Consider the following 17500-nt stretch of genomic DNA (forward strand, 5'->3'; position numbering starts at 1 on the left):
GTCTTATTTTCCAGGAATCACGGGGCTCCTTGCATGTTCCAACATTTGACCAAATGGTCTACGCATCTGGGAACTTGGTCTGTGCTCCGTTCTGTGTGGTTAAGTTTGGACTGGTACTCCCCTCTTCCGTTTCGTGAATGGAACATAACTTCTCTCTCTATCACACATACACCATATGACCAAAAGTAGGTGGACTTCTACTCGAACATCTCATTCCAAAATCATGGGCATTAATATGGAGTTGGTTCCCTCTTTGCTGCTACTGGATGTTGGAACATTGCCGCGGGGACTTGCTTCCATTCAGCCACAAGAGCATTAGTGAGGTCATATACTGATGTTGGGCGATTAGGCCTGGCTTGCAGTCAGCTTTCCAAATCATCCCAAAGGTGTTCGATGGGGTTGAGGTCAGGGCTCTGTGCAGGCCAGTTAAGTTCTTCCATACCAATCTCAACAAACCATTTCTGTATGGACAACACTTTGTGCACAGGGGCATTGTCATGATGAAACAGGAAAGGGTCTTCCCCAAACTGTTGCCACAAAGTTGGAAGCACAGAATCGACTAGAATGTATGCTGTTGCGTTAAGATATCCTTTCACAGCCTCCCGAGTGGTGCAGCGGTCTAAGGCACTAAACTAGTGGGCGTCACTACAGATCCGGGTTCGGTCCCGGGCTGTGTCGCAGCCGGCCACGACCGGAAGACCCATGAGGAGGCGCACAATTGGCACAGCGTTGTCTGGGTTAGGGAAGGAGTTGAGGTTGGAGACGCTGTGATACCATCCGTGTTTGTCCGGTTAGAGGGGAGAGCATGGAGTCGGGTTGCCTTGGAGGTTTGTCCGAACTGGAGTGGAAAGGATCAGAGGTGATCCGGGTTAGGGAGGCATTGTCCGGGTTAGGGGAGGCGTTTTCCAGGTTAGGGGAGGCGTTGTCCGGGTTAGGGGAGGATTTGTCCGGGTTAGGGGAGGTGTTGTCCGGGTTAGGGGAGGCGTTTTCCAGGTTAGGGGAGGCGTTGTCCGGGTTAGGGAGGCGTTTGTCCGGGTTAGGGGAGGGTTTGTCCGGGTTAGGGAGGCGTTGTTAGGGAGGCCGGGTTAGGGGAGGCGTTGTCCGGGTTAGGGGAGGGTTTGTCCGGGTTAGGGGAGGCGTTGTCCGGGTTAGGGGAGGGTTTGTCCGGGTTAGGGGAGGGTTTGTCCGGGTTAGGGGAGGGTTTGTCCGGGTTAGGGGAGGGTTTGTCCGGGTTAGGGGAGGATTTGTCCGGGTTAGGGGAGGTCCGGGTTAGGGGAGGTTTGTCCGGGTTAGGGAGGGTTTGTCCGGGTTAGGGGAGGGTTTGTCCGGGTTAGGGGAGGATTTGTCCGGGTTAGGGGAGGGTTTGTCCGGGTTAGGGGAGGGTTTGTCCGGGGTTAGGGGGGGCGTTGTCCGGGTTAGGGAGGGTTTGTCCGGGTTAGGGAGGGTTTGTCCGGGTTAGGGAGGTTTGTCCAGGTTAGGGAGGTCCGGGTTAGGGGAGGGTTTGTCCGGGTTAGGGGAGGGTTTGTCCGGGTTAGGGGAGGATTTGTCCGGGTTAGGGGAGGGTTTGTCCGGGTTAGGGGAGGCGTTGTTAGGGGAGGGTTTGTCCAGGTTAGGGGAGGGTTTGTCCGGGTTAGGGGAGGGTTTGTCCGGCTGGGATGTCCTTGTTTCGAGCTTTACACCACTCCAGCCTACGCTTGGCATTGCGCATGGTGATCTTAGGCTTGTTCGGCCATGGAAACACATTTCATGAAGCTCCCGACGAACAGTTCTTGTGCTGACGTTGCTTCCAGAGGCAGTTTGGAACTTGGTAGTGAGAGTTGCAACCGAGGACAGACTATTTTTATGCTCTACGTGCTTCAGTACTCGGCGGTCGATTTTATACACCTGTCAGCAACGAGTCTGGCTGAAATAGCTGAATCCACTCATTTGAAGTGGTGTCCACATACTTTTGTATATATAGTGTACAACACCCACGTACACACACACACACACACACACACACACACACACACACACACACACACACACACACACACACACACACTCACGGGTTGGTGGTGGACAGTATGAAACAGGAGCTGAACGGGGGCATTGGTTTGGGACCATCTTCATTGCCCCCTTCATCCTCCTCTTCCTCCTTCTTCTCCTCATCCTTCTTTTTCTGGTCTGTGTTAGCATTCTTGTTCACTGAGATGAAGAGAGGAAAATAGGAGAGAGCGAGAGAGAGAGATGAAGAGAGAGAGAGAGAGTTGAAGAGAGTCAAGAGAGAGTGTCAAAGTATTAGAATGATCCACCCATACATAAACTCACACGCACACACACACCCCGCCTTCCCCCACACACACCCACCCACCTTGCAGGATGGCATTGGTGGAGGGATATGGATAGACAGGAGGCATCATATCCACGACCGTATGAGCCGGCTTGGCCATACTGGTCAGAATTAGACTGTCCATACTATGGTGGTGTGTGTCTGCTGTCACACTGTGGTTCAGGAGGTTATTCACAAGGTCAGGGTGGTCTGGGGGCAGCGGGTGGAGGGTGTGGTCGTGTAGTTTGCTGTTGTTGAGGAGGTTGTCTAGGTCTTCCCTGTACTGACTGTCCTGTCTGAGGATGGGCCGAGCGGTGGAGAGGTTGGGGCCACTGCAGTGGTGGTCTCTGACGGAGGGATGGGGGGTGGGAGGAGAGGGAGGGAGAGGGAAAGAGAGGAAGAGTGAGAGGGGGTAGAGTTTGGGGGAGGCAGGCGCAAGGACAGTGACATCTTGAAAAAACATAGTTACTATGCTGCTCATTTAATGACATACAGTACAGGACACTGGCTTCGACAAATCAATAGTAATCTACACCACCGTTCAAAGTTTGGGGTCACTTAGAAAAAAATTGTCCATTAAAATAACATCAAATTGATCAGAAATACAGTGTAGACATTGTTAATGTTGGAAAAGGCAGATTTTTAATGGAATATCTACATAGGCGTACAGACAATGGACAATGACTCAAAGCACAGCTCCAAACTATGCAAGAACTATTTAGGGAAGAAGCAGTCAGCTGGTATTCTGTCTAAAATGGAGTGTCCAGCACAGTCACCAGATCTCAACCCTATTGAGCTGTTGTGGGAGCAGCTTGACCGTATGGTAAGAAGTGCCCATCAAGCCAATCCAACTTGTGGGAGGTGCTTCAGGAAGCCTGGGGTGAAATCTCTTCAGATTACCTCAACAACTTGACAACTAGAAGCCAAAGGTCTGCAAGGCTGTAATTCCTGCAAATGGAGGATTCTTTGACAAAGCAAAGTTTGAAGGACACAATTATTATTTCAATTAAAAATCATTATTTATAACCTTGTCAACGTCTTGACTATATGTCCTATTCATTTTGCACCTAATTTCATGTATGTTTTCATGGAAAACAAGGACATTTGTAAGTGACCCCAAACTTTTGAACGGTAGTGTACATACTTTTGATCCCCAAAGGAAACATTAGGTTTGATATTGACAGATTCAGACACAGACACACGGATCCTCTGTCACTCACTTTCTAACTCGATGCTGTCGGCTCCTCTCTCCATGCCGATGACGCCTCGGCCTCCTCCCCTCCCCCTCTACCTCACCCCCCTCCCCTACCACTACCCCTTCTGTCCCCTTACACTTATGCCTTCTCCCTCCCTCCTCCCCCTCCCTCCTAACCCTCCTGTGCCTCCTCTTCTCATCCCCCACTCCTCCCTCGCTATAATGCGGTGACACACTCCTCCCCTCCTTCCCTTCTTTATGCCTACATCTCCTTCCATGTTCCCTTCTTTCTTCAATACCCTCCAGCGTTTGCAGGGACAATCTGCTCCCCCCGTGCCCCAGACGGGCCTCTCTCTCTGGGCCACTACCCCCCCTTGGTTGACCCCCCCTGTTCCTCTGATGGTAGCAGGCCTGGCGTCTGATGTATTCTTCAGCCCTCTGCTGGCCCAGGGTGTCCTGCGGGTCTAGAGGGGGCTCTCCGGGCCGGGTCTTGTTGGTGTTGTTGTTGCGGTTGTCCTGGGGGTTGACCACCAGAGGACGGTCCAGGTGGGTCTTCATGTCCCCAGCACGATGGGGGTACGACACCTGGGGAGGGAGGGGGTTAAGGATGGTAATGATGTTATCTTCAGAAACGGGATCAATAAGTTACTTTATATAGGCAAACAACAAGGCAATAAGTTACTTTATAAAGGCAAACAACAAGGCAATAAGTTACTTTATAAAGGCAAACAACAAGGCAATAAATTACTTTATATAGGCAAATATAGGCAAATCCCCCCCCCTCCCCTTAAAAGACCTAGATGCACTATTGTAAAGTGGCTGTTCCACTGGATGTCATAAGGTGAAAGCACCAATTTGTAAGTCGCTCTGGATAAGAGCGTCTGCTAAATGACTTAAATGTAATGTAAATGCAAACAACAAGGCAATAAGTTACTTTATAAAGGCAAACAACAAGGCAATAAGTTACTTTATAAAGGCAAACAACAAGGCAATAAGTTACTTTATAAAGGCAAACAACAAGGGCAGAATTCTAACACGTGGACCTCAAGTTAAGATTCTTCCATAAATAAAGAAAACCCTATGTTTATTCTCTTCTAACTCAAATCCTTTCTCCTTTCCTGAGCCCTACTCCTAGAACCAGAGATATACAGAGTTTAGCAAACAGTCTTCCATTTTGTCACCAAAGGTTCTAATTGTGGATGTAACTAGTGGGACATTTTTGGCACCAATAACTACCAGTAATTTACCAAAGTTACCGGAATCGTCTGTAATTTTGGTAATTAACAGGTAAGCTATGACATTCTATGGTAACTTTGGTCATTCAGACCTGAATAACGTAATAAAAAATGTATTCACATATTGTCCATAAGTTTCTAGTGGATAGACCATATGGTTCAAGAGAAAATAGCCTAGTTAATGGAAAAAGCATTTAATCAACAACGGCGTTATTTTCAATTTACTCTGCAACTCTTCCAACTGTTGACTTCTTTCACAACAGCCACCAGTTTGGAGGCAGAATACTCTGCAACTCTTCCAACTGTTGACTTCTTTCACAACAGCCACCAGTTTGGAGGCAGAATACTCTGCAACTCTTCCAACTGTTGACTTCTTTTTATTTTCAAATCATCTTATTTGATTATTCAATATATTTTACATGTTCACAACAGCCACCAGTTTGGAGGCAGAATACTCTGCAACTCTTCCAACTGTTGACTTCTTTCACAACAGCCACCAGTTTGGAGGCAGAACACTTACAACGTTGACACAGTCAAATAAATAAAAGTGTAAAGAAATATAGAAATGATATATTATGCTGAAACTCATATTAAACACCAGTGGTATTCACTAAGTTGATTCTTTATTTTTAGGACAATGTTTGACAGTTTAGTCATTCCATTTTTATTTTCAAATCATCTTATTTGATTATTCAATATATTTTACATGTGAAACATGGCCATTACAGAAATTCACCAACATGGTAGTTTATAAACCATAGGCAAACATGGGTCCATTATAAACCATAGGCACCAACATGGTGTCCATTATAAACCATAGGCACCAACATTTTATAAACCATAGGCACCAACATGGTGTCCATTATAAACCATAGGCACCAACATGGGGTCCATTATAAACCATAGGCACCAACATGGTGTCCATTATAAACCATAGGCACCAACATGGGGTCCATTATAAACCATAGGCACCAACATGGTGTCCATTATAAACCATCCATTATAAACCATAGGCACCAACATGATCCATTATAAACCATAGGCACCAACATGTGTCCATTATAAAACCATAGGCACCAACATGGTGTCCATTATAAACCATAGGCACCAACATGGTGTCCATTATAAACCATAGGCACCAACATGGTGTCCATTATAAACCATAGGCACCAACATGGTGTCCATTATAAACCATAGGCACCAACATGGGGTCCATTATAAACCATAGGCACCAACATGGTGTCCATTATAAACCATAGGCACCAACATGGTGTCCATTATAAACCATAGGCACCAACATGGTGTCCATTATAAACCATAGGCACCAACATGGGGTCCATTATAAACCATAGGCACCAACATGGTGTCCATTATAAACCATAGGCACCAACATGGTGTCCATTATAAAAACCATAGGCACCAACATGGTGTCCATTATAAACCACCAACATGGGCACCAACATGGTGTCCATTATAAACCATAGGCACCAACATGGTCCATTATAAACCATCCATTATAAACCATAGGCACCAACATGGTGTCCATTATAAACCATAGGCACCAACATGGTGTCCATTATAAACCATAGGCACCAACATGGGGTCCATTATAAACCATAGGCACCAACATGGGGTCCATTATAAACCATAGGCACCAACATGGGGTCCATTATAAACCATAGGCACCAACATGGGGTCCATTATAAACCATAGGCACCAACATGGGGTCCATTATAAACCACCAACATATTATAAACCATAGGCACCAACATGGTGTCCATTATAAACCATAGGCACCAACATGGTGTCCATTATAAACCATAGGCACCAACATGGGGTCCATTATAAACCATAGGCACCAACATGGGGTCCATTATAAACCATTATAAAAACCATAGGCACCAACATGGTGTCCATTATAAACCATAGGCACCAACATGGTGTCCATTATAAACCATAGGCACCAACATGGTGTCCATTATAAACCAAGGCACCAACATGGGTCCATTATAAACCATAGGCACCAACATGGTGTCCATTATAAACCATAGGCACCAACATGGTGTCCATTATAAACCATAGGCACCAACATGGTGTTATAAACCATTATAAACCATAGGCACCAACATGGGTCCATTATAAACCATAGGCACCAACATGGTGTCCATTATAAACCATAGGCACCAACATGGTGTCCATTATAAACCATAGGCACCAACATGGGTCCATTATAAACCACCAACATGGGGTCCATTATAAACCATAGGCATTATAAACCAACATGGGGTCCATTATAAACCATAGGCACCAACATGGGGTCCATTATAAACCATAGGCACCAACATGGTGTCCATTATAAACCATAGGCACCAACATGGTGTCCATTATAAACCATAGGCACCAACATGGGGTCCATTATAAACCATAGGCACCAACATGGGGTCCATTATAAACCATAGGCACCAACATGGTGTCCATTATAAACCATAGGCACCAACATGGTGTCCATTATAAACCATAGGCACCAACATGGGGTCCATTATAAACCATAGGCACCAACATGGGGTCCAACATGGGGTCCATTATAAACCATAGGCACCAACATGGTGTCACCAACACCAACATGGGGTCCATTATAAACCATAGGCACCAACATGGGGTCCATTATAAACCATAGGCACCAACATGGTGTCCATTATAAACCATAGGCACCAACATGGTGTCCATTATAAACCATAGGCACCAACATGGTGTCCATTATAAACCATAGGCACCAACATGGCCATTATAAACCATAGGCACCAACATGGGGTCCATGGGCACCAACATGTCCATTATAAACCATAGGCACCAACATGGGGTCCATTATAAACCATAGGCACCAACATGGGGTCCATTATAAACCATAGGCACCAACATGGTGTCCATTATAAACCATAGGCACCAACATGGGGTCCATTATAAACCATAGGCACCAACATGGGGTCCATTATAAACCATAGGCACCAACATGGTGTCCATTATAAACCATAGGCACCAACATGGGGTCCATTATAAACCATAGGCACCAACATGGTGTCCATTATAAACCATAGGCACCAACATGGTGTCCATTATAAACCATAGGCACCAACATATTATAAACCATAGGCACCAACATGGTGTCCATTATAAACCATAGGCACCAACATGGGGTCCATTATAAACCATAACATGGGTCCATTATAAACCATAGGCACCAACATGGTGTCCATTATTATAAAACCCATAGGCACCAACCATGGGGTCCATTATAAACCATAGGCACCAACATGGTGTCCATTATAAACCATAGGCACCAACATGGGGTCCATTATAAACCATAGGCACCAACATGGGGTCCATTATAAACCATAGGCACCAACATGGGGTCCATTATAAACCATAGGCACCAACATGGGGTCCATTATAAACCATAGGCACCAACATGGGGTCCATTATAAATCATATGCACCAACATGGGGTCCATTATAAACCATAGGCACCAACATGGGGTCCATTATAAACCATAGGCACCAACATGGTGTCCATTATAAACCATAGGCACCAACATGGGGTCCATTATAAACCATAGGCACCAACATGGGGTCCATTATAAACCATAGGCACCAACATGGTAAACCATAGTCCATTATTAAACCATAGGCACCAATTATAAACCATGGCACCAACATGTCCATTATAAACCATAGGCACCAACATGGTGTCCATTATAAACCATAGGCACCAACATGGTGTCCATTATAAACCATAGGCACCAACATGGGGTCCATTATAAACCATAGGCACCAACATGGGGTCCATTATAAACCATAGGCACCAACATGGTGTCCATTATAAACCATAGGCACCAACATGGGGTCCATTATAAACCATAGGCACCAACATGGTGTCCATTATAAACCAAGTGTCGTTATTACTGTGTAATCATTCAGTACAGTACTACAATCTCAGTTACTATTTTTTACACTACATTTACACTGTACGATTAGTTACTGTTGAAGTTACACTGTACTGACATGCATAACTAGACCGTAAAAAAGGACTGTGAAGTGTCCCAGTTTTATTATCTCTCTCACCTCTCCCTCCTCTTCTCTCTTGACCTTCCAGTGTTCTGTATCTCTCCCTCCTCCTCTCCCCTGACCTTCCAGTGTTCTGTGTCTCTCACCTCTCCCTCCCCCTCTCCTCTGACCTTCCAGTTTTCTGTGTCTCTCACCTCTCCCTCCCCCTCTCCCCTGACCTTCCAGTGTTCTGTGTCTCTCACCTCTCCCTCCCCCTCTCCTCTGACCTTCCAGTGTTCTGTGTCTCTCACCTCTCCCTCACCCTCTCCTCTGACCTTCCAGTGTTCTGTGTCTCTCACCTCTCCCTCCCCCTCTCCTCTGACCTTCCAGTGTTCTGTGTCTCTCACCTCTCCCTCCCCCTCTCCCCTGACCTTCCAGTCCTCCGTGTCCATCTCGTTGTACAGGGCCTCTCTGCTGGTCATCAGGTTCTGTCTCCTTATCTCACTGGTCCTCTGTTCCCACACGGATTTACCACCAGCCTTATTATTCTTCTGCTGCTCCTTACTGTGGGGAGAGAAAACAAGAAAGAAAATAAGGAAGAAAGAAAGAAAGAAAGAGAGAGAGAGAAGTGTAGAAGAAGAAGATACGGAGAGGAAGATAGGGATAAGAAAGATGAGAGGAGAAGGGGATCAGTTGTGAATGTTGCTAGACGAGATAGAAGAGATAACTAGATGTTTTTCTTCTCCCAGCCCCTCTAAGCGATGATGTCATAGACCCAACAGCAGACAGACAGCCAGTGAGAAGAGTCCTTGTAGCCCACATAGGAATACACTGCAGAGGTTGCTGTGATGATGATTACGATGATGATGGTGGTGAAGATGATTATGATGGAAGTGCCAAAACATCGACAGATACCTCAAATTAAGGTAGTTTTTACACATAAATTGTTTATTACAAGATTTTGTTGAATAAGCCTTTTTGTTTGTTGAATTTTTAACCACATTATTTTACAAACATTATATCAACAAAATCTCAAACAGTTTGTTTCAATGTATACAAACGATTCCCTTCTTGCGAGACAAAGACAGAGACAAAGACAGAGACGAAGACATAGCCATGGACTTTTGAGAAGGTAGGGGGTGAAATGTGTTACAGCCTTCAGCCCCCCCTCAACTGCACCCCCACCCCCCTCCCAAATGACCCCTCCTGTACTTCCCCTCGAGTACCTCACTAACACCTCTTACCTCCAACCATTTAGATATTTCAGATCATTCTAGACGTGAATGATGACAAATCCTCATAGAAAAGAATGGTCAGTTTTCAATTCAAATATGACATTTCAATTCATCCTTTTGAATCTACTGAATTGAAAGTGGAATTGACCCCAACAACCCCAGCTAGCCAGCTTATCACACCTACTAACAAAATGACAGCCAGCCAGAGGTGAACATACAAACACCAAAACAAGGATCAGGAATTAGGATTGGCAAAACACAAAAACGTTCCCAAAGTTCCCAGGTTTTCCAGAAATCCCAACTGGAATATTCCAACTGGAAATGTTCAAATATATGTATGTTTTACCCCCGGAGGTTTTTTGAATGTTGCAACCCTAAATCATGAAACAGCACGGAAAGACAGACTGACAAAAAAACAAAAGAACGACACAAACTTCAAAAATAAAGGAAAAACAACATCAGAAAAGGATGGATGAGGAAAGGATCAAATCAAAAGTCCAAAAGAAAAAAGTAAAGCGTAAAATGAGATAAACGAGTAAATACCAGTCAAGCACATTCCCTGTGGCATCGATACGCTCAGTTTTTGTTACTGTCACTCTGAAGAGGAGACAAGGAGGGAGGGAGCGACACAGCCGACATAAAAACAACGCCGCCACAACCTTCCTCCCACCACTTCTACCGTACACAACGTTTATATACAACCTCCTCACAACATTTCCTTTTTTTCTTTCTGTCCACAACGTTTTCACAACGTTGAGAAGAGTGAGTGTGCTCAGAGTGTTGTTAGTGGCATGAGAAATAGGGGTGTTAGGAAGGTGAATCGGATAAAAACAATGTCCTCCCTCCACCTCTACTATATACAACATTCACAAGAGTGAAAGAGTGAGTCCTGGCAGTTCGTGTAAGAAGATGACAATGTCCTCCCTCCACCTCTACTATATACAACATTCACAAGAGTGAAAGAGTGAGTCCTGGCAGTTCGTGTAAGAAGATGTGGTAAACCTTCTCAGAACATTTACAGAACCTTCAGACAACCTTTAGACAACATTTAGAAGAGTGAGTTAGTATGAGGAGGGTTAGTTACCGGTAGGTGGCGTGTTTAAATAACCTTTAGACAACGTTTAGAAGAGTGAGTTAGTGTGAGGAGGGTTAGTTACCAGTAGGTGGTGTGTTTAAATAACCTTTAGACAACGTTTAGAAGAGTGAGTTAGTGTGAGGAGGGTTAGTTACCAGTAGGTGGCGTGTTTAAATAACCTTTAGACAACGTTTAGAAGAGTGAGTTAGTGTGAGGAGGGTTAGTTACCAGTAGGTGGCGTGTTTAAATAACCTTTAGACAACGTTTAGAAGAGTGAGTTAGTGTGAGGAGGGTTAGTTACCGGTAGGTGGGGTGTTTAAATAACCTTTAGACAACGTTTAGAAGAGTGAGTTAGTGTGAGGAGGGTTAGTTACCGGTAGGTGGTGTGTTTAAAAACAGCGTTGCTACAACCTTCCCATGTTTAAATAACCTTTAGACAACCTTTAGACAACGTTTAGACAACCCTTAGACTAGGGTTGTCATGATACCAGTCTCACAAGAAAACACAACATAAAGCGACTTCAAACCAAATGACATTTTATTAGTCACATGCGCTGAATACAACAGTGAAATGCTTACTTACAAGCCCCTAACCAACAATGCAGTTAAAAAAATATGAATAAGAATGAAAAATAAAAGTTACAAGTAGTTAAAGAGCAGTGTGCAGGGGCACTGGTTAGTCAAGGTAATTTTTCCTTTATTTAACTAGGCAAGTCAGTTAAGAACAAATTCTTATTTTCAATGATGGCTTAGGAACAGTGGGTTAACTCTCTGTTCAGGGGCAGAACGACAGATGTGTACCTTGTCAGCTCGGGGGTTAGATCTTAAGATCTAAAGTCCACCACTAGGCTACCTGCCACCCCATATGTACATGTAGAGGTACAGGTGGAGTTATTAAAGTGACTATGCATAGATAATAACAGAGAGTAGCAGTGGTGTAAAGAGGGGTGGGGGCAATGCAAATAGTCTGGGTAGCCATTTGATTAGATGTTCAGGAGTCTTATGGATTCGGGGTAGAAGCTGCTTAGAAGCCTCTTGGACCTAGACTTGGCGCTCCGGTACCGCTTGCCATGCGGTAGCAGAGCGAACGGTCTACGACTAGGGTAGCTGAAGTCTTTGACAATTTTTTGGGCCTTCCTCTGACACCGCCTGGTATATAGGCCCTGGATGGCAGGAAGCTTGGCCCCAGTGAGGTACTGGGCGTTAAACACTACCCTCTGTAGTGCCTTGCGGTCGAAGGCCGAGCAGTTGTCATACCAGGCTGTGATGCAACCAGGATGCTTTCGATGGTGCAGCTGTAGAACCTTTTGAGCATCTGAGGACCCATGCCAAATCTTTTCGATCTTTAGAGGGGAAATAGGTTTTGTCGTGCCCTCTTCTCGACTGTCTTGGTGTGCTTGGACCATGTTAGTTTGTTGGTGATGTGGACATCAAGGAACTTGAAACTCTCAACCTGCTCCACTTCAGCCCATCGATGAGAATGGGGGTGTGCTCAGTCCTCCTTTCCTGTAGTCCTCAATCATCTCCTTTGTCTTGATCACGTTGAGGGAGAGGTTGTTGTCCTGGCACCACACGGCCAGGTCTCTGACCTCCTCCCTATAGGCTGTCTCGTCGTTGTCTGTGATCAGGCCTACCACTGTTGTGTCATCGGCAAACTTAATGATGGTGTTGGATTCGTGCCTGGCCACGCAGTCATGAGTGAACAGGGAGTACAGGAGGGGATTGAGCGTGCAACCCCGAGGGGCCCCTGTGTTGAGGATCAGTGTGGCGGATGTGTTGTTACCTACCCTTACCACCTGGGGGCAGCCCATCAGAAAGTTCAGGATCCAGTTGCAGAGGGAGGTGTTTAGTTCCAGGTTCCTTAGCTTATTGATGAGCTTTGAGGGCACTATGGTGTTGAACACTGAGCTGCATGAATAGCAATGAATAGCATTCTCACATAGGTCTTCCTTTTGTCCAGGTGGGAAAGGGCAGTGTGGAGTGCAGTAGAGTCGTCCAGAACAGACGGTGCTCTCATGCATGTTTCAGTGTTATTTCCCTCGAAGCGAGCATAGAAGTAGTTTAGCTAGTCTGGTAGGCTCGTGTTACTGGACAGCTCTAGGCTGTGCTTCCCTTTGTAGTCTGTAATGGTTTTCAAGCCCATCCAATGTGCGTCGGAGCCGGTGTAGTACATCCTGTATTGACACTTTGCTTATTGGATGGTTCGTCGGGGTGCATAGCGGGAATTCTTATAAGCTTCCAGGTTAGAGTCCCGTTCCTTGAAAGCGGCAGCTTTAGCCTTTAGCTCAGTGCGGATGTTGCCTGTAATCCATGGCTTCTGGTTGGGGTATGCACGTACGGTCACTGTGGGGACGACGTCATCGATACACTTATTGAGGAAGCCAGTGACAGATGTGGTGTATTCCTCAATGCCATTGGAAGAATCCCGGAATGTGTTCCAGTCTGTGGAGCAAAACAGTCCTGTTGCTTTGCATCTGCTTCATCTGACCACTTTTTTATTGACCGAGTCACTGGTGCTTCCTGCTTTAATTTTTGCTCGTAAGCAGGAATCAGGAGGATGGAATTATGGTCAGATTTGCCAAATAGAGGGAGAGGGAGAGCTTTGTATGCGTCTCTGTGTGTGGAGTAAAGGTGGTCTAGAGTTGTTTTTCCTCTGGTTGCACATTTAACATGCGGATAGAAATTTTGTAAAACAAATGTAAGTTTCTCCTGTTGGAAACAAACAGCGTTATGATGTCACCCAGAGTCACATGTTTCTATTTCAAGCTATAACACACTGTATTTTACAGGACCAAAGAGTTTAGTCTGCTTTCTGTTTTCCTTCCTGCCGTGGAAAATCAGGTGTCGTAGTACGGCGATACTGGTCCTATGACAACATTTAGAAGAGTGTTTGGACGGGGTTAGTTGTTGGAGTAATGTGTTTGTGCCTCTGTTTAAATCACCACCACCAAGTCAAAGGCATTAGCATCTGATATATGGCACCTTGAATGTGTGTGTCTACAGTATTGTTAATGTATAGCAGGGAAATGTACACACACTCTCGCTCCTCCGTCCCATCCCCTACGTCCTCTAAGACATGACTAAACCTATTGTTCTCCGTGTAAAAAAACACTAAGACAGGCGCAGAGTACCGGGTAAGGACTTTTTATAAAGGCCTGGAGGGGCTTATGTCAAATCTGCTTCTCCTTGCAGAAACAGCAGACAATGGAACACACACACACACACACACACAAAAAAGGGCACATCAAACACTTCAAAGGGCCACAGAATTTCAGTAGAAACTATTTCCTTTTCCTGTCACTGTCTTTGATGATAAGAAGATGCCATTCTTCTGGCTGTAGTCTGTCTTTGCCCGCTAGCGTTGCCGCGTAGCCACTTAGCTCGTTTCCATTGACTCTGAATGGAATTAGGGTGGAATTACGTTTTAGCGCACTCACTCACTGTCAAATTTGATGATGCTTCGTACGTTTTTTTTTATGGGACCTTGCCACTCCTCGAAGCTCAAATTAGTATATTTAACTATGCTTCCTTCTCATAACTAGTATAGTGTATTTAACCTCCTTCTCATAATTACTGTAGTGTATTTAACCTTGTACCTCTCTCGATGATGACTGTGATTAAAGTTGAAGAAGCCTAGGTCAGTGGCTACGGAGATTTAGGTCGAGTGGGAGATGGAGTGAGCGTCAGATTGAGTCTTGAAGTGTGTGTTGGTCGGATTGAGTAGAGTGTTGGAGTGTACATTAGACTGAGTACTGATGTACTGTGTGTGTGTGTGTGTGTGTGTGTGTGTGTGTGTGTGTTTCCAGTGTATCAGTATATTTGCTTTCATATGTGACACAACTGAAATAACCACAGATCTAGCAACAGACAGATAGATATAATTTAGATAGAATATAGATACAATATGGATAGATAGATGTATATAATATAGATAGAATATAGACAGATAGAATATAGATATATAGATGATAAAGTATAGATATATAGATAGATAGAAAGAATATATATAGATAGATGGATAGAATATAGAGAGATAGAATATAGATAGATAGATAGATAGATAGAATATAGATAGAATATAGATAGATAGATAGATATATAGATAGATAGATAGATAGATAGATAGATAGATAGATAGATACAGTGCATTCAAAAAGTATTCAGACCCCTTCACTTTTTCCACATTTTATTACATTACAGACATTTTTGCAAATGTATAAAAAAACAAACATAATATCACATTTACATAAGTATTCAGACCCTTTTCTCAGTACTTTGTTGAAGCACCTTTGGCAGCAATTGAGTCTTCCTGGGAATGACGTTTGGGTCTTCTTGGGAATGAAGTTTGGCACACATGTATTTGGGGAGTTTCTCCCATTAATCTCTGCAGATCCTCTCAAGCTGCACAGCTATTTTCAGGTCTCTCCAGAGATGTTTCAAGCACAGGCTCTGGTTTTCAGGTCTCTCCAGAGATGGTTCAAGCACAGGCTCTGGTTGGGCCACTCAAGGACATTCAGAGACTTGTCCTGAAGCCACTCCTGCGTTGTCTTGGCTGTGTGCTTAGGGTTGTTGTGCTGTTGGAAGGTGAAACTTCGCCCCAGTCTGAGGTCCTGAGACCCCTGGAGCTCAGATTTTCATCAAGGATCTCTCTGTAATTTGCTCCGTTCATCTTTCCCTCGATCCTGACTAGTCTCCCATGCTTCACCGTGGGGATGGTGCCAGGTTTCCTCCGGACATGGAGCTTGGCATTGAGGCCAAAGAGTTCAATCTTGGTTCCATCAGACCAGAGAATCTTGTTTGTCATGGTCTGAGAGTCCTTTAGGTGCCTTTTGGCAAACTCCAAGCAGTCTGTCGTGTCTTTTACTGAGGAGCGGCTTCCATCTGGCCACTCTACCATGAAGGCCTGATTGGTGGAGTGTTGCAGAGATGGTTGTCCTTCTGGAAGGTTCTTTCATCTCAACAGAGGAACTCTGGAGCTCTGTCAGAGTGGCCATCAGGTTCTTTGTCACCTCCCTGACCAAGGCCCTTCTCCTCTGATCGCTCAGTTTGGCCGGGAGGCCAGCTCTAGGAAGAGTCTTCTTACATTTAAGAATGATGGAGCCACTGTGTTCTTGGGGACCTTCAATGCTGCAGAAATTGTTTGGTACCCTTCCCTCGACACTATCCTGTCTCGGAGCTCTACGGAAAATTCCTTTGACCTCACGGCTTGTTTTTTTTCTTCTCTGTCATGCACTGTGGGACCTTATATAGACAGGTGTGCACCTTTCCATATCATGTCCAATCAATTGAATTTACCACAGGTGGACTCCAATCAAGTTGTAGAAACATCAAGGCTGATCAATGGAAACAGGATGCACCTGATCTCAATTTCGAGTCTCATAGCAAAGGGTCTGAATACTTATGTAAATAAGGTATTTACATTCTAAAAACCTGTTTTCGCTTTGTCATTATGGGCTGTTGTGTGTAGATTGATGAGGATTCTTAAAAAAAAATCAATTTTAGAACAAGACTGTAATGTAAGAAATGCGAAAAAGTAAAGGGATCTGAATACTTTCCGAATGTACTGTAGACAGACAGACAGACAGACAGACAGACAGATAGATAGATAGATAGATAGATAGATAGATAGATAGATAGATAGATAGACAGACAGACAGACAGACAGACAGATAGATAGATAGATAGATAGATAGATAGATAGATAGATAGATAGATAGATAGATAGATAGATAGATAGATAGATAGATAGATAGATAGATAGATAGATAGATAGATAGATAGATAGATAGATAGATAGATAGATAGACAGATAGATAGATAGATAGATAGATAGATAGATAGATAGATAGATAGATAGATAGATAGATAGATGTGTACTCTACTCACGCAGCGATGGAGAGGTTAGCGGCAGACAGAGGACTAACTTCAGCCACCTCCTTGGCCTTCTGCAGGGTTGTCTTGGCATTAGCTGCCTCTTCTTGCTCCTCCTCATCCTGGAGGGAGGGAGGGAGGGAGGGAGGGAAGGAGAAATAAACAGGGGGAGAGAGGGAGAGAAATAAATAGAGAGAGATAGAGAAAGAGAGCGGGAAAGAGCGAGAGAGGGAGAAATAGAGAAAGAGAGAAATAGAGAAAGATAAAGAAAGTGAGAGAGAGAAAGCGAGAAGAAAAGAAAGAGCGAGAGAGAGAAAGAGAGAGACAGAAAGAGCGAGAGAGAGAAAGAGAGAGAGAAAGAGGAAAGAGCGAGAGAGAGAAAGAGTGAGAGAGAGAAAGAGAGAGCATTAAGCCATATGAAATAGACCTTATTCAGTCTGTGTGTTCTATCATTGACAGCTAGTGGGGTGTCAAACATTAGTCAATTAACAATGTCTGAATAAGGTCTATCGCCTGGTCCAGTCAGTGGTAGGCAGGC

General features: G+C 44.6%; 1 protein-coding gene across 1 annotated transcript in view; it reads right to left on the reverse strand.

The window, feature by feature from the left end:
* LOC115127811 (voltage-dependent P/Q-type calcium channel subunit alpha-1A-like) overlaps window positions 1-17500 on the reverse strand; it is a 116296-nt gene that overhangs the window by 59646 nt on the left and 39150 nt on the right. Inside the window, exons 18-22 of the mRNA XM_065000685.1 lie at window positions 16978-17084; window positions 9213-9345; window positions 3844-4091; window positions 2354-2658; window positions 2049-2187 (exon numbers count right to left, since the gene is read on the reverse strand). Of these exons, the coding sequence (XP_064856757.1) occupies window positions 2049-2187; window positions 2354-2658; window positions 3844-4091; window positions 9213-9345; window positions 16978-17084 (932 nt within the window). The remainder of the gene's footprint in view (window positions 1-2048; window positions 2188-2353; window positions 2659-3843; window positions 4092-9212; window positions 9346-16977; window positions 17085-17500) is intronic.

Source organism: Oncorhynchus nerka, linkage group LG15 (genome assembly GCF_034236695.1).
Source record: "Oncorhynchus nerka isolate Pitt River linkage group LG15, Oner_Uvic_2.0, whole genome shotgun sequence".
In the NCBI taxonomy this organism is placed as follows: Eukaryota; Metazoa; Chordata; class Actinopteri; order Salmoniformes; family Salmonidae; genus Oncorhynchus; species Oncorhynchus nerka.